The sequence below is a fragment of the Haemaphysalis longicornis genome, unplaced genomic scaffold (assembly GCF_048455015.1).
Source record: "Haemaphysalis longicornis isolate Haplotype H1 unplaced genomic scaffold, Haemaphysalis longicornis Haplotype H1 scaffold_1, whole genome shotgun sequence".
Classification (NCBI taxonomy): domain Eukaryota; kingdom Metazoa; phylum Arthropoda; class Arachnida; order Ixodida; family Ixodidae; genus Haemaphysalis; species Haemaphysalis longicornis.
The window spans coordinates 415,289,389-415,312,497 of NW_027526203.1; the positions used below are offsets into that span (position 1 = coordinate 415,289,389).

The 23,109-nt window shown below is 50.0% G+C and overlaps 1 protein-coding gene and 1 long non-coding RNA gene across 2 annotated transcripts; one reads left to right on the top strand and one right to left on the bottom strand.

Annotated features, from left to right (window-relative positions):
- Window positions 1-533: 533 nt before the first annotated feature.
- Window positions 534-15,878, bottom strand: LOC144155587 (uncharacterized). Its single transcript, XM_077687125.1, has 3 exons — window positions 15,670-15,878; window positions 13,900-13,966; window positions 534-1,059 (listed from the first exon to the last, which is right to left on the bottom strand). Exons 2-3 carry the CDS (start codon window positions 13,964-13,966, stop codon window positions 689-691), a joined length of 438 nt encoding a protein of 145 aa, XP_077543251.1. The 5' UTR covers window positions 15,670-15,878; the 3' UTR covers window positions 534-688.
- On the top strand, window positions 4,787-7,715 carry LOC144155588 (uncharacterized). Its single transcript, XR_013319594.1, has 2 exons — window positions 4,787-4,919; window positions 6,318-7,715. It is a non-coding gene; the product is annotated as an uncharacterized LOC144155588 (long non-coding RNA).
- Window positions 15,879-23,109: the final 7,231 nt, after the last annotated feature.

The following is a 23,109-nucleotide window of genomic DNA, read 5'->3' on the forward strand; positions in this document are numbered from 1 at the left end:
ATATCCATCCCCCTGCTCACGTCAGTCTCGACAACGTGCAAGAACGCACGTGGCGCCTTCTGCAGACTGGCAGCCTCCCCTGTCGCGCGCTGCTCCATCGCATTCACCCATCCTTATTTCTCTCCCCGAACTGCCCATCATGCGGCATTCCCGCCACCTTATCCCACACCATGTGGGCTTGTCCCAATGATCCTTTTTTCTCCATCACCTGCGACGAGCACTGGGAGAGGGCACTGGGCAGCTCTGATCCGGAGGTTCAAGCCTCCCTGACGAATCGGGCTGCCATTGTCGCCGCCAGGCTAAAGCCAGCGGCCACCACGCCCCCGTAACAGAGCTTGGCTAAATAAAGTTTACCACCACCGTGAAAAGCAGGTAATTAGCTAGTTATCGCAAAAAAAAATGCATTGCCTTATATTAATGTTGAGCTTCATTTGTGATTTGGAGCACCACGATAGAAACCATGCCAGTTGCTCCATACTGTGGACTTCTCGGCTGGCACGCAGATGCGTCCGGATGCCAAGAGCCCAGTAATAAAAAAGCCAGAATACAGTTTATTGGCGAATATGTCCCGTAGACGGGGACCGTTGTACACATAAAAACGTAAAGCAATTCAACAGCAATCATAAAATAAACCCGCAATAGAATGTCCGTTGCCCTAAAACGCACGCCAGGCCAGTAGGTGACCCAGCTAGACCGAGCTAACATGGGCAACATCTTTGAAGCCGGCCGGATGGAAGGTATGCAGGGGCGCCGACGGGGGCAAACGGGGCAGCGGCGGCAGATGAGGCGGCGCGTAGGCGCTGAGATGCGGCTGCAGGTAGTGGGCATAGTCCAGGTCGGACAAGGGTCGCGCCGGCGGCGCCTTCACTTGGTCGGCGGCTGGCTGGGGCTCCGCTGCTGCGGCATGGCCGTGCGCGTGCAGGCGGTGCAGGAAGTCCACGAGCCGCTTGCGCTTCGAGGCCACGTAGAAGGCGCACCAGCAGCAGGCCGTGGCGGCAGCGATGGCGGCCACGCAGACGAACAGAAGCGCCGTCTCGGAGCTCAGCAGGGACGAGGAACCTGGAACGGGGGGGAAGGCACGCGTTGTGCATCACCGACAGGGATTTATGCACCCCCCCCCCCCCCAACACCCCAACACCCCCCAGAAGGATTTCGACACCCCCCAAGAAGCTTCCACAACCACAAGCACCCTGCCCAGGAATTTATGGGCCGGGCCGCATGCATAAAAGCACCGGCCAGCCGCCGCGTCCCGAACCAAGAGTATCTAGGGGGCCTTCGAAATGGCTATGCACGTCCAGTCAAGCAGAGATTTTTAAACACAGTCCTTTACTGGGTGCGCCAATGTTTTGAGCACATGAGCGTCAAGTTTTTCTTCTCGCTTCAACCATAATGTGCTTTCTGCGGCTGGGAATGGATCCCGCTACCTCGGGTAAGGCACCGCAATGCCTTAGCCGCTACTTCACCATGAGGGGTGGAAGGGGTCTTGTAATTAAGGCATTGTCTTACGAAAACCTAATAGGGCGCCCTAATTTTACACGAGACTCGCACGTCGGACGATGAAGCGACAGCAGCTGCAAGGTACTGCTTCTTTCAACTGGTTTTCAAGTATTGGTGCGCCTCACAAAAGTAGAGCTAAACTCATGGCGGTTGCATAAAAATTATTGCTGCACATTTTCTTTATCTCGGAAACTGTTTATGGAAGATGTGTGATAGCTAGTGAAACCCATATATAAGCGGCTCATTTCGTGCAAACGTATGTTACTTTAGAATCTTACCAACTATGGATGTACTGCTTTACGATACCTGGCATACTACGCCTGTACCGGTGAACGGATGAGAGATTATAGGAAAAAGTAACAAACAATTTTACTTGAACCCGCATGTAACGTCACTGCAGTTTCTCTTAACGTAAAAATGTTTAGCCATTTCTTTCCTTGCTAATGCTACAAATTCTCGTTTGTCTCAGGTAATAGTATCAAAAACAAAAACCAACCAACCAACAAACAAACAAAAAAAAAAAAAAAAAAAAAACTCGCGGCCATTTCCCCCTGCAAGGTGGATGACCAGGAGAGGGCTCGCCTCGCCACAGCACCGCGCAGTAAAGAATCCTTGCACGTCCCGCGCAATTTGAATGTTGTCGCGTCAGCCTTTGTAGTGTGTGCTACTTTTCAAGTTAGGCCGTTCTCAGTTCGACTGATACTTGTTAAAATATTAAATTGTGCTAATTATCTGAGCTGGCCTTGTTTATATTTGGTGTTCGTCTGGTTAACTCTAAAAACTGCAACGTCGTTTCCAGCGTTGGCGCAAGACAGGCGCATCGGATTTTACCTTTACTGTAATTGTCTGTTCTGTTTTGATATGCCAGACATTTAGAATGACTTAAAATCCGTTATTTTTTTCCGACGGGGGGGTGGCAGAAACACCTGTGACGAAATACGCGTCAGTTAGGGCTATTTAGCCGCTTTTTTTTTCAAATATTCTATTATTTACTTTCCTCTCTCGTAGGTTGACCACCAGATGTCGGAAATTCATACTACAGTATTGGTTTTAGGTACCTATTGGTTCAATTGCGTTTCTTTTTTTATTTGGGGGGGGGGGTGTACCGGTAATTTCCAGTTATGCCTAATCTTTGCTCAAATTCCTCAGGACTGCTTTGAGGATTTTTGTGCGCTGAAAACGATTGTGGCCTGTTCCCAGTTGTTCTGGGAACTTTATTAACGTGCCGTTAATAAAGTTTACAACCTAATTTACCCTCGAGAATTCCTCGGGAACTCAAGCTTGCTTGCGTGCTTTGAAGGCAAATGCCTAGCAACACTGATCAAAGTCTTCACTGTTACACCGTGTTAGCGTCCGAGTACAGTTCCGTTGGTCGTTAATGCGAATTACTTCGGCAGGCAGACTGGCCACTCTTCAAGCGGCCACTTCTCCAGAATCGGAGCTCTGACTTGCGCGCACTTGTTCTACTCACGTGCTGTCACGTTCACCTGTCACGCGGCACGCAGTCCGCCACTGGCAACGTGCCGGCATAGCGCCGTGGTTAGGAACTCGGCTTCTTATCGGGAGACCAGTCTTCAATTCCCCCAGGAATGCAAACACGTATTATTTTCTCTTTGCGCACTAGGAGTTTTAGGCCACGGACAAGAAAAAGCTACGGGAGGGTACAGCTCCGCTGTAAAACTGGATTTAGAGGTAAGGGCGGAAGCTTCCCGTTGAAAAGTTCTGCGACGTCCTCATTATTTTTCGCAATATTTAGGGCTGTGTCCTAGGAATGTTGCCGATATTCGTGTACATGCTATGTTTGCTTAAATTTCGCAACATTCACATAAGGATGTCACCGAGGTTTTAACACTGACAACATCGACTTGCCATCTAGGGCATAAAAAAATATCACGACCCGAAATTTTTACAATTTTCGAAAAATTGCGGGCGCCATAGAAACCTGGAAGTCAAATCCGAGGCATCCTGACGCACAAAGGCAGAACACAATGACAAAATGACGCTGACACTGCGCCGCATATATGCCGATACGTCGGGTAACGAATTCGCACAAAATCGGGCACACGTGCGTCTCCAAGTAATCCCGGCGGCCTCAGTGTACAGGTGCCCCAAAAATAATGCGGAGCACGGGAGCGGTGGCCGGAGCGCGCAAAACTGCATGCCAGCGCGATCTATGCGTACATGCGCCGCAGATAGCGAGAGTGCGTGGGCACACCCGGCTGGCCCCTCTCCATGTTCTGACGCTCGTCTTATCGCCGGCTCAAGCGAAGCCGTGCTGCTGCCACCCCTGCTCGACAGGGGCGCTTTCGGAGCTTCACGAAGCGCGCAGAGCCAGCGAAGAAAGCTTCGTCTTCAAGGGGTCCTGAAATACCTTCCGCCGATGCATGGATGTACATGTAACCAAATAAGACAATGTATTAGCAATCTCCTCCCGCAAGAATTTTGTTAAAGCGATGAGTATTAGCTGAGAAATCGTAAATCAAAAACCGCGCATTATCGTCGCGCCGTGTTTCCTCCTCTTTTCAACTGTTGACGGCGCGCCAGCACTCCCTCCCATGATGCTGCGCTAGTCAGCGGTGACGTACTTCCGCATTACGCTCCTCCGACTGCCGTCTGCTACGGGCAAGTTTTGTTGACACCATGAATTCCGCACTCCGCTCAAGGATGGATAAGCGAACGAAAAATCTGGCCGCATGTGTGCGGTGGCCTGGCCTTGCCCTTTCGCGGCGTGCGTTGCTGCAATGCAGCACGTGACTTTTAATCGGCGGCGAACTCGCAGCCGCTGGGCAGGATCTTGCGCTCGGTCCCTTTCATGCACCGCGCACTGTTTATCCAAAAAGCGCCGTATCAGATGTGGCCCCGCTGGTGCCGGGTCTTATTTTTCGGTGGTGGTAATTCCTGCCGGCGCCATGTGAAAAAGACATTTTAAACCGATACAGAACCCGTGCACAAAACGCTTCAATCATGTGACCAGTTCAGCTTGGGGCGACGCGTGGTGGAGAGCGGCAACATTGGCAAAACATGCTCCGGCGCGGCTCTGACATAGAGAAATAAAAAATTAGAAGAGTGGACACACGGGCTTATCGCGGCCGAGTGGACTGATTCGTGCGCCGTCCGGCAGTCGGCGCAAGTTGTTAAAAACTATATATTTAAAATTAAGCTAACACACAATATTATACTTTTAAAATTTTGTTGCACATTAGACTTCACATTTTTATTTGTGTAATAAGTTGAATGGCTGTCATGTAAATTTTTTTGGCTTCTTTGCGCCAAGCCTGGCCAAGCCGCAAGCGCAAGCCGCCATTTGGGTCTTTCGGCAGCGTTTGCACGTGCGTTTCTGCAGCCTCGTGCTAACCTCTGTTGTTGAGAAGGAAACGCCTAGCGCTTTATTTGCGACATCGGTTTTGCATCCTGAACGAAAGGTGAGACTTTCTTTTTTAAAGTGCTGGTGTGGCGTATCATATTTACGTTTCCTTGTACTGCAAACGCTGCGAGCACTGCGTAACCTCAGGGAATCAGGCATAGCTAGTGCTGCGTCTTTAAGATAAGCGCTTTGGAAACGCCCCGGAAAGGCGTAAGACACCATTTTTTAGCTGGACGTAATGGTATTTTAGGCTGGTTGTGCCGTTTTATCTAGCGCTGAGGGATGCCAGCGGTACGCGCCCGTCGTCGCACGTAGCGTTTTACGTGCCGCGAACGACGGCTGTGAGTTGCGGAAGTGGCCGGCCGGCCGGCGGTCCGTAGGCGAAGCAGGCGTTGTGCGCTGTCGCTGCACTGAATTACGTGAGCCGCAGGCTGCGTTGTATTATACTAGCTAGCCATTGCTAGCTTGGCCAACTGTTACTGCTATTATGGCCGTGATGCGCTGCAAAGCCGTCCGGGCTAACGTACACGGCGAAGTAGCCGTATCTGCATTAATTTGGCTTATCTGGGCATAACCAGCAGCCGTACACTCATCGTAAGTTTTACACATGGGTGCATACCAAGCTGCCTGCGTACAAAGCGAACCCGCTCGCCGACGCCGATAACGCGCGCTCGTCGCTTCGCTTTGGCGCGCCAGGTACGGTAAAAACGCGTCTTTCGTCGGCAGATAACAGCTTTGCTCGAGGCGGGGTGAGCGCGCAGTGCATTGAAACCTTCAAATTTGGTCTTCGTTCTACATCGTATATCAATTCCGGTATCGCAGGCATTGCATACAACTGTTCCACACTTGCCGTTTCTTCAAGCGTTTGCTCTCTTTTTTCAGGTCATATTTTGGCTAGTTTCATTAAGCACGTATTGCGCAGATTTCACCTATTCAGTCGGAACTGTGTGTTTCTTGTCATATCTTTTTAAGGCATGGCCTTTAGCGGTCAGTAGTACTCAGTACGACGCTCACTGCTGCTTGCCATGGTGCCCACACAGCGCCCAAATATACTTTCGCCAGGTGCCCGTTCTCGGGATGCGTTTCTTTCGCGAGCCCGTGGGGCAACAGGTTTGTTTAACGTTCAGCTCGCTCTCGCTCTTCGTCCTGATTTTACAAAAAAAGACAAAGGGATTCAGGCTATGTGAGCAGCGTTATCATTCTTGTTAACCCAAACAATAGGTGAATTGCATTGCATTGCAACCAGTGTTGCGAAATTACAAAGACCCATATTTCAAGTGTTGCTAATAGCTTGACCGCATGATTGCTGAATAGAATAAGAGAACTTGTGTTTTAAATAGGTGGCATGCACTGGAGGCAATACTTGAATACTAGTTGCAGTGAAATTTACAGACTATTCGCATATCATCTGTCATTGCAAGCAGTTTGTCTACTATATCACCTATCACCTGTGCAGGTCTACAGGTGCCCTCAAGACAGAGCCAACCAGCCAGCTGCATTCGTCATACCAAACATGGTTCAAGCACTTCATGGATCCTGCCCTCACAGGACTCACAAAAGTGGCCGTGCCAACTGTTCTCCCAGAGTTATTCAGTTGTATTGATGACTGCCTGCAATGCTTCTTGCTACCTTATTGATGCTTCTGATGGATACCGCAACTGTATTCCATCTACTGAACCTTGCCAATAGCACCTAAAATCTAACGCAAGTCTCGGCACTCAATAAGGCGTGACCACTGAAAAGACTATCGTTGACTCAAGGAACAAACGGTTTTTTATCACTGGCATGCCTCATATCATTAAAACCACTAACAGCGTATACAGTCTCCAAACTCCACTCGCAAGTTATTGTTGCTGCTAGTTGTAATATTGTGAAAACAGTACATTCACAAAAACCCTTTTACATTATGAAGACTGCCAGGGTAAGAGGTCATGCTAAATGTCGTTTGTCACCATACGTGCTGCCTGTTGTCGGACTGGCCTAGATGAAGAGAACCATGTTGGGACCTACGTTGTCAAATGCTTATGGGATTCTGTAATGTGCCACCATTGTCTCATACACGAGAAGCATATACTGCTTCCCTGTTTTTTATATTAGACTGTTCGTATTGACAGCGGAAGGCATGAATTTGTGTGCCTTAATCGAGCCTGGAACCTGTCGGTTGACTACGTGCACGTACCTAAAATATCCCCGCCTGGCCCTTTGCCTTTACTGGGAAGGCAACGCTTTCGGAAGGTAACCCGGCTTCTTGGGAAAATGCACCCTTGCAAGGAACCAATAGGAAGTTGATTTTTTTCCTCTTAACCTTTTGCGTGTGCATCTCCACATAAATGGGATTTCTGTTCAATTCCTGCTACTGATTTGGAGTTGCCCCGAGGCAATAGATCTCATTAGCGTTCATCAAATAAGCAAGGCCATCAAAGCCAAAGTTTTTCCCTTCTTTCACATCCTAACTGGAGAAATTGCCAGACTAAGAAAATTATCTGCGGAGATAGTGGTTGTAAACAGTTGCAAGTATCCGAGTGTCTAGATTATGTTATGGTTGATATTTTTGTATGACTGCAACAGCGCACAGAGTCTGAGGGTGTCGTAGATACAAGTAAACCTGTGGATGGCTGAGTTTCTGGGTTTTCTGCATTTTCAATTACCGTGGAGAAAAAATCCTTTGTGTGGTTGTGATACCTTTACTTGTGCATTTTTTTTTTTCATTCCTGGAAACGTATTTTCCTGTCACTACTGTGTATTGTCTCTGTTGTGTATTACTCACTGTTTATTATTATATGTGTGTTGCAAAGAATGATGACAATTTGAACTTGTTCCGTTTAGTGCCATGCAATAAATATTTCTTCATTTATGATGCGTCTCTTTTATGTGTCTCGGCAACATTTGAACACGCGACAGAATTCTTAACCAAGTGTGAGTGGTACTGTAAATTGCAATTTCACGTTTTCAGAAAAAGGTTTTTTTTTTTTTTTGTAAAAGCATACGGGCATTAAGCCTGAGAATGATTTATTCAAATAAACACTAATTATTGCATGAAAGCGTCCGAATACTGTACCGATGCCCGTCGCCGTGAGCAGCGCTTTCCAGTCCTTCAAACTACCCGCCAAAATCGGTGTCCGCGAAACCGAAACCGAAAGTGAACGAAAGTATGGTTAGTAGTTTGGTTCTCCGTCCGCTCGGTGCGCTACACTACAGTACAGTCATTCGGCCGCAGGGCTCTATGGGAGTGTCCACTCTTACCAGTATTTCTTTCTCTATGGCTCTGAGCTTTCTAGCGCTGGAGCGAGCGCCTTTCTTTGACAATCTCAAACATCGGTTGCCTTGGAAACAAGGCACAAACCGCCCCAGAGGTCAGTTACGGTTGCGTGATCCCGGTTCAGCTCGGGGCCCCACCTCGCGACATGTGGGCACTGCAGACGTACCACTCACTCTCATTAAGAAGTGTGAGATGCGTTTGGCATTACAGGAGGCGATGGTGTGTGTGTTGTGGACGCCTTTGTTTCGCGATGAAATGCGACGTTGTGCTTCTGCGGGTGGATAGTGCCTCCCATGGTCTGGATTATCTTTCTCGAGCGACGTACGACTCAACCTCGCATGGGGTATGTGCAGTGTGCGTGGCTAAAAGCCATCTCGGCTTGCGCGCCAGTGACTTGCTGTTCGTCCCGCAAACCGCGCGCGAGGTGAGTGCTGAATTTACGACGGGCAGGAGGAGGCAACCCATCGTCTGTCAATCGCGGTTCAGACTTGCAACGCATGTTGTGACGTTGTGTTCGTTCGAAACGCATCTCTGGATTGTTTTGAAGTGATAAAAAATGTATCCGTCAAACCCGGGCATTCGGCTCAGGGCGTTCTCTGCGATTGCATGAAAGAAGTGCCACGGGGCTTCAACGCTTTCTTTATGGAACGTACTCCGGTGAGAGAATATCCATGTCGTGTTATGGCCGTGTTGCATTCAATACGAACGGTTAAGCGTTTGTTTACACTTGTTTCGTTTGTCGTACAATGTCCAAGCACTCCGGCACTACGCTGGCAGATCAGCCGGCGAGTCGACGCTGAGCAGACGACTAATCTCTTTGCCGGAAGTGCGTGAAAAAGCCGCCCAATAGCAGGATGTCTAGCTCATGACGAACATCTGGGAATCGATGATGTAGACATGTGAAGATGGCGGCGTCCAAAAACACGAAGGAAAGGGTGAGAAAAAAGCGACAAACTGTGCAACAAAAGTGGGAGCTTTCCGCTGCGCGTAAAAGAGTAATACTTGGCCCAGATGACCTTGACGACCCAATCTAACGATTGCGCTACTTCATTTAGTGTGCTCAAAATGCCTTTCAGGGCCCCTTTCAGTGAGGTCCACTTTCTGCTTCGTCATGAATGCCACCGCTCTCACTATGGGTGCCTGCCGTGCTTCGCGATCCGCTTGATTTTGAATCATGTGGCTAGAATAATGCCTGGCTCCAGCTAGCGCATAAAAATGAGCAAAAAAACAAAAATTTCATGCGCGTACTGGCTGCATTGCTGCGAAGGTTCTAAGCGCCGCTCAAGAGAATTGAGAATGTGAGTGGAGCAAAGGCCAGTTGCTTCAAAACAAATAGGCTTCATTATATCAAATTCAATGAACTGAAAAAAGAATGGGAATATAGTGAACTTAGCGAGGGCTTTCCGACAATATCTCGCACTGATTAAAAAATGAATCAAAGGTATTTACAATGAAACAAATAGTTGAAACAATTTTTTGACAAGAAAAAGGGTTGCTTCAGAATTTTCTTCAATGGCAACCACCCTTGATTCATTTCACCGAGCATTGTTGCAAAATATACCCAATCGCTGGCTTCTCAAGCCGGGACACACTTCATTTTTAAGTGAATTTGTGTAGGTTTGTGTCTCCCGCGTAATAAAGTATATTTGTGTTGAAGTAACTGGAGTCCAAAGGTATTACTTCCCATTTTATTTGATCGCCCATTTGTATCGTTAAGGCAGTGCAGCCAGTACGCGCATGAAATTTGTTTTTTGCTCATTTTTATGCGCTAGCTGGAGCCAGGCATTATTCTAGCCACATAATTCAAAATCAAGCGGATCGCGAAGCACGGCAGGCGCCCATAGTGAAACCGGTGGCATTCATTACGAAGCAGAAAGCGGACCCCGCTGAAGACGAAGCTTTCTTCGCTCGCTCTGCGTGAACAGGCCTTCGTGAAGCTCCGAAAGCGCCCCTGTCGAGCAGGGGTGGCAGCAGCGCGGCTTCGCTTGAGCCGGCGATAAGACGAGCGTCAGAACATCGAGAGGGGCCAGCCGGATGTGCCCACGCACTCTCGCTATCTGCGGCGCATGTACAGGTCCGCGCAGAAGTAAACGGAGCACGGGAGCGGTGGCCGAACTAAGGTCCCTAAAATTACTGAGGTAGCGCCAACTGCTCCCTGCTTCTCCGCTGCCCTCCTCTTTTTTCTCTCCCCTCACCCGCGGCGCCGCGGTCCCTTTAACTCCGCGGCGGGGCCGCCATTTTTGTTGGCTTCCTCAGAGCAGACGCCCTCGCAACGCTTCGGGCCGCTCGCTGCAGTTTTTCGTGCAGTTTGCTCTTGTTTTCGAGCCGCAATCGCTCTTTGGTAGCATTAATAGTATTTCTAGAGCCCCGTTTTACCAACACGCATTAAGTGAGGCTGTTTTGTTGTATATTTTTGTATAGAAGGGGATATTTGCGGGATGGATGCCGCTGGCGCATACGGACAGCGCGGTGTTTGTTTACGTGTGCGGCAGGCTCAGGATAGTTCGTGAACGCGAAAGGATCGAACGTGGACGTTTCAAATTGCTCTGTTACAGTAATTCCGTTCTTGCATTTGCGTGATTAAGTTGTGGTCGTGCAAGCGCTGCACAGAGGGCTTGCGCATGGTTCGCGGTGACCTTGGTTCGCCGCAGTTCGAGCGCTGCGCTGGCTTTTTTGCGTTAGCGTTTTTTGCGTTAGTTTGCATTAGGCAGCGCTCAGTATGCGTCCCGCATTAGCTACTGACATTCATGCCACCTTTATTCCGTGCACTTTCCGGTGCTTTGACGCTGTTGCAAAATATGTCACCTTCACGTCGTTATAGGCTGCTGTCAAGGTCAAAGTTCTCACGTCTCCTCGTTGGCCTCGCCCATGACGGCTGTACTTTTGGCAGTACGTCCGCGGCATAGCAATGTTCGTGCGACTGGCGTTCACAATTACTTCGAGTAAGGCCCTGTCGGGCATATCTGGAACAGGCTGGCACAAAGAACGCGCAGTTAAAGAATGCGCCCAGCTTACAATTAGCTGTAGTGCCCAGTTCCATAATAACTACCGTATTCCAAGTCCAGAAGCGCGCTAACAAGCGCAATTGTGAACCCTTTTTATGCTGTACAGCTGAAATTGATTCATGTGAGGGCTTTGATAAATTACAGTTCGCTACAGCCGAGCTGGCCGCGACTGCACTGACCTTATTCGAGCAGCCGAAAGCACAACAACTCGGCATCGCGAAGCTACATAAAGTGACGCCGACGCAACACTTGTTTGAAACGAGCAGCTGATTCTTCGGTTGTTATCGGTTGTTATACGCTGGCGGCTTCGATAAGGCCTGCTCCGAGACCGCTGAGCCTAAAATGGCGAACTGCATCGCTGCGCCGCGTATGGGCGCCGACGGGAACCATGGAGCGCCGGTCACGGCCTCCGCGATCGGCTGCCGGCGGCGCGCCGCCGGCAGCCGATCGCGGAGGCCGTGCGCCGGTCAAAGAGTGTGTTCGCCGCCGGCAGCCGATCGCGGAGGCCGTGCGCCGGTCAAAGAGTGTGTTCGCATTGCCCCCGCCGCCCTATCTGATATGTTTAATCGCCGCTCAGCTGTCGTGCCATGCTGGGCGAGACGGTCTTCAAAAGGCAGCGCTGGGCTATGAGAGGGGCGCTGGTTGCAATGCCGCTCGCAGGCATCAGCGGCGAACGAATCCGCTGCTCATGAGCTGGACGAAGCCCGGAAACGTGCTTTGTTGCGCGCTGTAAATGGCGGCATAAAATTGTAGGCCGATGCGGTTTGGCGTAGCGTGTCATTGCGATGTAATTTATTGTAAGCCGGCAACAAAATTGCCGTGTACAATATAGAAAGCACATTCACAAATATTTTCGTTGTTCGGAAAAAAAATCTCGCTTCCCCCATTTATTTTTTTTTAATTTTCAGTTTGTCCGAAGTTATTGCTGCCGCTCAGTCCAGGTCTATTCTGTAGAAAGGGGGAAAAGATGCCCATGCGGTGGAAATTACGTATTAGAGAACAAACGTTGCCTGCGATTACAGCGGCACTCATAGGGAGCATATTTTGTTGTCGCATTAACCCTTTCGCTCCGGTTAACAATGATAGCCGTCACAAAATTGTGTACCAAATTAAGCGATGACGAGTACGGATCGGTCATGACGACTATACTCATCATCGGTCATTTTGGGGCCCTGACGGCGATTTTTTGCAAGACATTCCGGTCGTGCGATGAAGCCACCTTTCAATTCAATGCGGAAATTAATTTAAATCTGCAACACTGTCTTAAATAATATAAGGTGCTCGTTAAAAACAACAACGTCGGTTTTAATCCGACGACAGCATATGCACCGTGTAATAGCAGGAAACAGTTGTATCTATTCCTTACGGCATTCTCTAATACAGAATTTCCACCGCATGGATATCCTTTCCCCCTTTCTTCAGAACAGACCTGCACTGAGCGGCAGCAATAACTTGGGACAAACTCAAAATTAAAAAAAAAAAAAAGAAGATGTCGGAAGCGAGTTTCTTTTTTTTTTTTTTCAAAGAACGAAAGTGTTCCTGAATGTGCTTTCTATATTTTCCAGGGCAATTTTGTTGCCGGCATAGAATAAAGTATATGCAATGACATGCCATGCCAAACCGCAGCGGCCTACAATTTTATGCCGCCCTTTACAGCGCGCAATAAAGCACGTTTCCGGGCGCGCGCAGCTTCGTCCAGCTCATGAGCAGCTGATTCGGTCGCCACTGATGCCTGAGAGCGGCAATGCAACCAGCGCCCCTCTATAGCCCAGCGCTGCCTTTTAAAGACCGTCTCGCCCAGCATGACATGACAGCTGAGCGGCGATTAAACATATCAGATGGGGCGGCGGGGGAAGTGCGAACACACTCTTTGACCGGCGCTCCATGGTTCCCGTCGGCGCCCATACGAGGCGCAGCGATGCAGTTAGGCCACCGCTCCCGTGCTCCGTTTACTTCTGCGCGGACCTGTACGCATAGATCGCGCTGGCATGCAGTTTTGCGCGCTCCGGCCACCGCTCCCGTGCTCCGTATTATTTTTGGGGCACCTGTACAAGACATGAACAGTGCTGGTATGATGCCTCTGCGCTATTAATACTTAACCACGACTCGTAATTTATGACAAGACATGCAGAGGGGCTACCGAAAGCAATGTAGTTTGTCATAACTTAAATTGGTTAAGCATGGGGATCTTCGCGTCTCCACCATTTTTAGACAAAATAAAATTACAGGCATCTTTTTTCTTTGGAGGATAACGAGATGTCACGATATTTGCCCACTCGTCGTGACTAACAAAAAAAGTCAAATTTTGCGGGTTTTACGCGCCCCGAAGTTACACTTGTATGGACTCTGAAGTACGCCGTAGTAGAGAGGCCACGGATTTATTCACATCACCTGGGGATCTTTAACGCGCGCTGATATCTCGACACAAGGGGGGGGGGGGGGGGGGGGGGGGTTCGTTTTTGTTTATCGCCTTCACCACAAAAACAGTTACCGTGGCCGGAATCGCCCTTGGTCAAGCAGCACAAAACCTTAGCCACCAGACAACTGCGGCGGGTATACATGTTGCAGTCATCTTGAAATACCCATTGAGGCAGGGAACTGCTCATGCGCCGATTTTTGACTTGGTATGCCTGCACTTCGCTTCTAGCTGAACCCAGTGTAAAATAAAGTGGCACTACTACTACTACTAGCTTTATTTCTGGCACTCTTCGGTGAGAGCGCAAGTCTCCGAGAGCAAAGCGTGGCGATCTGTGGCCCGTGAACGGTGCACTCACGGTATGGCTCGAAAACGATGCGCTCTTCCTCGCCGTCGTTGTCCAGGTCGCCGACCACGAGACTCATCTGCCACGAAATACAGGAGCGGGAGAAGGGGGGGGGGGGGGAGGGAAAAGGTATGAAACCGAGCGCGCATGCTTCCGGTGGAGAGTAACCGGGCTTGTACAATACGGACAAGCAATATTGCAACGGAGGTGCCTGCAAAGTCGAGTAGTCATGACCTCGCCCCTTCGGCCGCAAGCACAAAGCCCCGATTTGCTCGAAGAAAACAGCTAAAAAATAATGTTTGCTGAATGCACTGTACACTAGGTTTTTTTGTAAATCAAAAGAAAATGAAAAGAGCATAGGACAGACGTTCATATTTTTTCCAAAAAGGACCGATCATTGTTCCCATATGACTGAAAAAAACAGTGGGCAGAGTATTTCAGCTTATTTTGGTCCCGGAATTTTGTTTAGAGTTAGACGCTTATAAAAACTTTCCGGATAAGCAAGAAGACCAAACGTTATGAAACAGCAGGGTCGAAGTGCACAATTAAGTGCACAACGAAGTGCACAAAACGCACAAAGCGATGACTTGGCCGTGCACACTATAGGCTTCAGAAAATGGGGCTAAGGGTCGTATTCTGAGTCCCTCCGCTGCTCCAGTTTCTCCCTCCAGCCGGTTGAGGAGAGCTGGAGTGGAGGAAGGACTGGGAATACCAGGGCAAGTCTCGCAACATCTTCAAGCAGGGCTACACTTCCCGCATGAAAGCGGGTACTTTTTTTGTAGTCTGAGTTCCGGCCCTGAAGAAAAGCTGCAGTAATCCAGAAAAATTGAAAAAAAAAAAAAAAAATGACAGTGCATGCCCAATCCTCTTCATTGCGTTTCGGAGACGCATTTTACGGGCAATGCTTTAGTTTCATTAAAGGTATAAAACATGCTGTCCGATTTTACAGCGGCCTCTTGCCATTGAACCCACGGTAATTGGGATACCGACTGCCAGCATACAGCACTTTTGCAGCGACCGCACAAACGACGTTTAAAAACCAGAAATCGTAGAGTCAAAGGGGCAACCAGCCGCGCCGGTCAAAAGCAGGACGATATTCTCCGCATGCAAGCGCAGTTAAGGCTCCAGCTTGCGCCCCACGGCGCGCACTTCAGAAGTTTGCTGCATTGTGTGTCAAAGATAAGGAAGAGGCCGTTACGTGGGTTCCATTTATGCACTTCAGCGCGACTAGGATATCCCATCAACTTAGCCGTAATTCAGAACACAGACGACACGCTGTTCTGCAACCTGATGCTCACGACGAGTGGCTATTTAGGCGCGCGAAGGGCGCATCTGCCTTGGGTCTGCAACGGGCCGCCACGCTTGACTGATAGCAGTGAACGCCACGCGTTTCCGTATTGCCTCTAGACATAGGAAAGATAGTGCGACTAGTCCTGCCAAGTGTTAACTTATACCTTAGACGGAGCGACGCTGCAGGTGTCGGAGCAGCCTGAAATGAAGAGTAGCACCTGACAGCAAGGAGACTATGGCTAAAGCCTAAATAAGGATGAAATGCACATCCAGAAAATAATTATACGTTGCAGCAAGGACAGCACAAAAAATTGCACAGTTAACCACGAGACGAAAACCATTAGAAACATTGCATCGAATTCCTCGGGGGGAAAAAAAAGCAAAGGTTTGCCGTTTCCGCTGCAGGAGACTTAGCGTTCCCGAAACGCTCACGTATAACCTAATTCTAGCATTACATGACGCGCGACGTCCGTTTGAACAAGCAAAACCTACCTTGGTATGCGACCCTGTGCTTCGAAGCTTGCTAAATGTTTCGTGTGCCGCAGGAAGTGGGCGGGGTCACCAGTGCGCTTCAGCAACGCCGCTTTGGCTTCAGAAGCGGACCTGAGCGTCCACGCCGGTGAGTGAAAGTGAGCTCGGCGAGCTGCGGCGTCGCTATGAATCGTTGCGCATGCGCTGAGAGCGCTGCGTGCATCTTGGCGCCACCAGCGAAATAAACGTGAAGCCTCTTCGGTTTCCGCTGCAGCAGCAGCGTATTTCCCACGAGGCCATTGGCTTCACGGCAAAGCACGGGAAAGCCGATTGTGTATGTACACGTGCCATGATCTTGGCAGCTTGGATGACCTACTTTCGCCGCTGGCCTGAAACACCCCCCCCCTTCCTTTTTTTGCCCGGTTTGCCTTGTGGGCCTTGTACGGGGCCGACCGAGGCCCTTTATAGACTACTCGAGTCTCGATACCTCCCTGCAGTGACTCTCGAAGGCCGCAATATATATTATATAAATGTACGATTGAGAAGTCACAGTGAAAAACATAACAACATTTATTCTAACGTTTCGACCGGGGACAGGTCTTTTTCAAAGATACAGGTAGGGCAAATCACACAGTTGATCTGCACTATCTGTATCTTTGCAGCTGCCAGAGACCAACCGGCAGCGCGGAAACGGCCTTCCGCGTTGTGACGAAAGCAAGTCTCTTTGCTGAAACGTTGGCAACAATCGTGCTTTTACCTTGTTCAAAGTTTTCTTTTCTATATATATATATATATATATATATATATATATATATATATATATATATATATATATATATATATATATATATATATATATATATATATATATATATATATTGTGAGCGCTTACTCGTGTACTCGTAGACTCGTGGAACTGTCGTAGACCATGCCTATTCACCGTCCACCGCTGTGGCCAATCTCTCACCTGTACATAACCATTATAATCGTCATCTGTACATGATCATCATCATGAGTGTCTGAGTTGTGGAGTCACGATCCGACGAGTAAAGGTGGAACCGCTCGATCTGCTGCCTTCCTGAGAGAAGCGTCCTGTCTCCTTACAAGTGGTGGAGGTTGCGCTTTCTCCCGGCCTCTACCTAGTCCAGCTACACCCCTGGAGCTCCGTTCCGGCCGCCTTTTGTCGGCGCGAAGCCCTCCGATGGAGCGAGAGAGCGCCCCGAATGCACCCGCTTCTGCCTCACCGCCATTCCTGGTGACCTGCCACCAGCGCGAACCCCCGTTCTTCCGTGGCCTTCGTGGTGACGACGTCGAAGACTGGCTGGAACAATACAACAGGGTCAGCCAGTTTAACAGGTGGGACGACGGTTTTAAGCTTCAAAATGTCGGATTCCACCTGACCAAAGTTGCCGAGACATGGTATTTGAATAACAAGGACAGGCTGACTGATTGTGCTACATTCACCGAAGAGCTTCGCAAGGCTTTCGGCGTTTCGTCCGCTCGCGTGGATGTAGCAAAGAAGGCACTTGAAACTCGCATGCAGCATCCCGATGAAACGTACGCGTCGTATATCGAGGATGTCCTCGCTCTTTGCCGCCGCGTTAGCCCAGATATGTCGGAAGGCGACAAAGTCAAGCACGTCCTTAAGGGAATCGCTGATTTTGCCTTTAACGCCCTCGCGCTGCAAAATCCATCAAGCGTAAATGACATCAGGGCCGCGTGTCAGCGCTTTGACCAACTTCACGCGATCCGCCTACAGCCGACTACGGGACTCGCTCGTCTTCCGTCAGAGCCAGAGTTGCGAGCTTTGATACGCAGCATCATCCGCGAGGAGCTCCAGAAACAAAGCTCCCTCAACTCCTGTGCTCACGGTGACCGCTGCTCCCAGCCAGCAACTGATTTGCGAGAAGTCATCAAAGAAGAGTTGGCGTCAATGACTGGCAGTCCTCGCAACTGCCATCCAGTTGCTCCCATCGGTGCTTCTTACGCGGACGCACTGCAACGACCACCCGTTGTGCCAGTGGACGACCTTCCGTCATCTCCGACCATGCTCGGCCAGTTAGTAGCCATCTCGCCCCGACGTTCCGTGCAGAGTACTTATCCAAACTGGCGGCCACGCTTCGCCGTTCGTTCCAACGAACGCCCGGTTTGCTTCTACTGCGGCATTCGAGGCCATATCGCGCGTTTCTGCCGACGACGTCTGCAAGATGAACGGAGAGGCTACGCACCTTACGAACATGACGTCCGCTTCAACTACACCCTTCAAAGACCTGCCTACTCTCCTGGACAGCGCTCTCCGTCCCCTCAAGATTCAATGGACCGTTGGCGCAGTGGTCATGACTCGCGACGTCGTTCACCCACGCCTCCCCGTCGTTTTGTGTCGCCCATTCGCCCCGTGTCTCGTGACCCTGACCTCCAACCGGAAAACTAGGCGCTGCAGTTTGTGGAGAGAAAACTGCATCGTTTGGACAGACTGAAACTCCTCCAGAGCGCCCGTCAAATGTTTTATCTGTGGAAGTGGAAGGAATTTGTGTGCAAGCCTTAGTTGACACCGGAGCCAGCCTTTCTGTTATGGATTCTAATCTGTGTGCTCGTCTACGAAAAGTGAAGACCCCTTACTCTGGCCCTTCGTTATTTAATGCAAACGGACATGTTATGCGGCCTGTCGCAAGTTGTACTGCACGAGTCTTCATCGGGAAAGATCGTCATCACATCCGATTTGCGGTCCTATCACAGTGCTCTCATGAACTGATTTTGGGATGGGACTTTCTGTCCTCAGCTTCCGCCGTTATATCCTGTCGCCATCCAGCTATTCAAATTACAGATACATAGTTTACAGCTGCTGCGAACTTGCGGCATCAGTTTTTGACTCTGCATGCTGACCACGTCCTCCCGCCCGGTTGCGAAGAAGTCCTGTCGGTTTCATCGGACAACATTTTTGAAGGTGACGTGATAGCTTCTCCTGCGAGCCGCTTGATTCCCCGAGGAATCGCCATGTCTACCTGCCTCGTTCGCTTTTCGCGGGGATTTGCAGCTCTGGCAGCGCTCAACACCACCAATGAGCCCATATTGCTACGTAAGGGCATGACCGTTGCCTCAGTAGTCGACAGCGAGCCTCTTTCGATCTTGTCTGACACCGGTACACCTTCGCTCACGCGGCATCGTGCCCCCTCGGATGATGTGCCTGGCATTGCTGCCACTGTTAGCCCAGATCTCACGGCGGCGCAGAGGGAACGATTGCTGACCGTTCTGCGGAAGCACAGCGCATCCTTCGACGTGACTTCCAGCACACTGAAACGTACGTCGGTCGCCGCGCATCGGATTCAAACCGACGGCTCAGCCATTGTACGCCGTCGCCCGTACCGAGTATCTTCGCACGAACGAAAAATTATAGAAGAACAAGTTTCCGACATGCTAAAGCGCGATGTCATACGCCCCTCATCAAGTTCGTGGTCATCGCCGGTTGTGCTTGTGCAGAAGAAGGATGGTTCAGTTCGATTCTGCGTTGACTACCGTGCGTTAAATAAGATAACTCGTAAGGATGTATACCCGATGCCTCGCATTGATGACGCGTTGGACAGTCTCCAAGGGGCAGAATATTTCTCTAGTCTTGACCTACTCTCTGGATATTGGCAGATCCCGATGCACGAAGAGGACAAAAAAAAAAAACTGCCTTCGCTACACCAGATGGGCTCTACGAATTCAACGTGATGCCCTTTGGTCTGTGTAACGCTCCGGCTACATTTGAGCGAATGATGGACACTGTGCTCCGTGGGCTCAATTGGAAAAGCTGTCTTTGCTATCTGGACGACATCGTTGTTTTTTCAACTACGTTTCATCAACACCTGCAACGTCTAGATGAAGTGCTTACGTGCCTCTCAAATGCAGGGCTGCAGCTGAATACAAAAAAGTGCACTTTCGCCAGCAAATCTATAAAAGTATTGGGACACGTCGTCAGCAAAAATGGAATCCAACCCGACCCAGAGAAAATTTCCGCCATTCTAAATTTTCCCCGTCCACTACAACAGAAAAATCTTCGCAGCTTCCTCGGGCTAGCATCATATTTTCGCCGCTTCATCCGAAATTTCGCGACTATTGCTTCTCCCCTGCACCACCTCCTGCGCCCTGGCATCGCTTTTGATTGGAATGAGGAGTGCGAACGGGCTTTCCAGTCCCTTAAAGTCGCCCTAACATCGAATCCAGTGCTTGCCCATTTTGATGATGCTGCGCCAACCATTCTGCACACGGACGCCAGTGGCCAGGGCATCGGAGCAGTCTTGCTACAACTTGACTGTCATCAGCGGGAGCGAGTAGTCGCCTATGCTAGTCGGTCCCTCACGACAGCAGAGCAGAACTACACCATTACAGAGCAGGAGTGCCTCGCTGTTGTGTGGGCCATTCAAAAGTTCCGTCCTTACTTATACGGCAGGCATTTTACGGTCGTCACGGACCACCACGCGTTATGCTGGTTATCCACGCTCAAGAACCTCTCCGGACGCCTGGGACGTTGGATTCTCCGTCTCCAGCAGTATAATTTTACCGTCGCCTGCAAGTCGGGAAAGAAGCACATAGACGCAGACGCCCTTTCACGATGCCCTTTGCCGCAAACGTCTGCCTCTACCTTCCCTGCAAACCACGCCACTCTATCGGTCACACCTATTCTTCATGCAATGGTTGATAATCCAGCTAACCTGCCGGAACTCCAGCGAAGCGACACTTATTGTCGCACAATAATGGACAGGATGCAAGGCTCCACACCACCTCCCAACAGTCGCCTACGTTGACAGCTAAGGAATTTCCGGCTTGTGGATGGAGTCCTCCATCGCTGCAGTCATCACCCTGAAGGCAGCAGGTGGGTCCCCGTTGTACCTCAGCCGCTGCGGAGAGCCATCTTGGAGGCGTTTCATGATGACGCCACGGCAGGACATCTTGGTTTCGCGAAAACCTACGACCGCATCCGTAGTCGCTACTTTTGGCCTGGACTCTCCACAAACGTGGCCAAGTATACTTCCTCTTGTGCCAAATGCCAACACCGGAAGCCCTCTCTCACCTGTACATAACCATTATAATCGTCATCTGTACATGATCATCATCATGAGTGTCTGAGTTGTGGAGTCACGATCCGACGAGTAAAGGTGGAACCGCTCGATCTGCTGCCTTCCTGAGAGAAGCGTCCTGTCTCCTTACAATATATATATAACGTGTAAGGGCCTCCATATCTTGATGACTACTTATATTGCCCCTGAAAATGCATCGTCTCTGCAATGCCTTTGTGTTTAGAGGTGAAGCCGACTTTAATGGAATCGGTGTAAGCTGGTTTTGGAAGCTGGCTTTCCCACACTGTGAGTTACTCAGTGAAGCATGACCATCTGCAGAGCGAGGGCAGTTACGGCCCCACTTTTCTCCTCTCCACAGCTGCCACCTCTTTACCGAGTCGTGTAGGCTCCTCACCACGCACAGCATCGCCTCCCCGCTGAACAGCGGGCGCGCTGTTCAGCGGCCACCTGTGCGGCGCACTAGAGCCTGCGCCGTGATCGGGCTGGCTGCGCTTTAATAAAACGCCGTTGCCTCACCCACTGATCGCGTGCGTCCTTAGCCTCTCCCCTGCAGATCGCGCCACTGTCCTTATAATTCAACGCAGCAAATTACCATGATAGCTAAACACAAAAAAGTAGCAAATCCCACCAGAGCGCCAGCTTTGCTGGTCTTTCCTGTTCGCAGTGTGGAAGGGGCTTCGATTTTTTTCTTTGGAGAAGCTCTGCCGTGTGGGTTTTCCGGCGCACAGGAGAATTATATTTGCACATTTAGCATTATGTTTGTACATTATATATGTACAATCTGTAGTTAGCCCTTCCACACCACGAGCTTGGTCTGCAAATGTTATCGTCGATTACTCGAAGCAGCAAGGGTGGCTACACGTTCTTCGGCGGCGGCTTCCCGTTGTTTTCGCACCCATTCGCGCTTCTGTGCGCGCGACGCTCCTTCAATTCGCGCTCTTCTTCTTCAGAGCGAACGAAACGTGTCCGTCCCATAGCGAGTTGAAATTGCAACAGCTGATAGCGGCAGCAGGGCTGTCATCGTCCGATTCCGCGACTTGTGAAAGAAGCGTCGGCGGTGGCGAGGAGTAGAACAATGGGCCATCCATCAACAGTTTTGACGCATGTGCTAAGAAGCTTCATATATAAACCGATATGTATGCCGAAAATTGGTCTACGTCCACGGAGACGATCTGCTGGATCCTAGACATATACAGCTTTGCTGAAAAAGATTTAACCCTGCACAGCCACGCACGCGACGCTTCCCCTTGGGCTGCCAGGAGAGCACGACGTGCGTACACACGAAATGCCGTCTCTTAGTTGCGTGTACCCCGAAAGACTGCCTCACCCGCGGAAACTTAATGCCGTCGAAGAACGGCGAGTCTCGCCGGCGCGACTTCAGTTCATGTACATTCGCCGTTTCACACGGGCGGAATGCATCGTGATTGTTCAAACTACGCTGCGGAAGTTCACCGCACGGTCGTTCGCGACACGGTTCGGACGAAATGAAACTCTTCCAACGTAGATTTTATCGTGTGTTGGTTTTATACACCCACAAGCTTCGCTGGTCACCCACGTAGCAGTGGGACAGCATGGCTACTCAATTTTGTTGCAAAGCATAAAAACTCAAGCAATATATTTCGCCTTCATTCCTCTCTGTTCATTTTTGTTCCCAACTACAACGCGTATATACTGCAACGTTTCTGTTTCTTATTGTCCAGCGTTTTCTCTCAGGCAGGCGAAAACGATAAACAGGCAGAAAGGGCAATTTTAAAGGAACTTTTAGAGAACAGGGCAACCTAGCGTACATGGAATCTGTAAAACCTGCGGCACAGCGCATGCCTGCGCAGAGCGGTAGGATGTTTGCGTGACTGAAACCCGCTATAGAATAGCGGCGCAGTACACGCCTGTCGTTCCCGTCGTCCACAATTGCCAGGGGCGCTGCCAATGACAGGACTGTGGGTGCTCGGTTGTAGGGAACCAGTAATTTTCGAAGCCACGTATTTTTAGAAAATTGGCGCAGGATAAAAAGAGCAAGAACGCTGGCCGCGTCGGACACAATTTGTCTACTGCCTGCGCATGACAAAGCTAGCTTCCAACTCTCGAAACTTCGCGAATGGATGAAGCATGTACCGTGAGTCCACTCGGGTGGTGGTGGGAGCGAACTCAAAATTATACCAGCGCAGACGACCTACATACACAGTTTAATTCGTGCGTCCTGCTTGCGTGCGTGCGTGTGTGCATGTGTTTGTGAGAGAGAAATAAATATCTGGTTGAAATCATTTCTGCCGCATATCATTGATTCACTGAGCGTGGAGGAAGCTCAGGGAGATTTCGTACACGTCAGCGAGCGTGAGATCCCTAGGTAGCTGAGATTATTTGCACATGCATTAGAGTGTGTCGGCGAGCGTTGTTGGTGAATTCA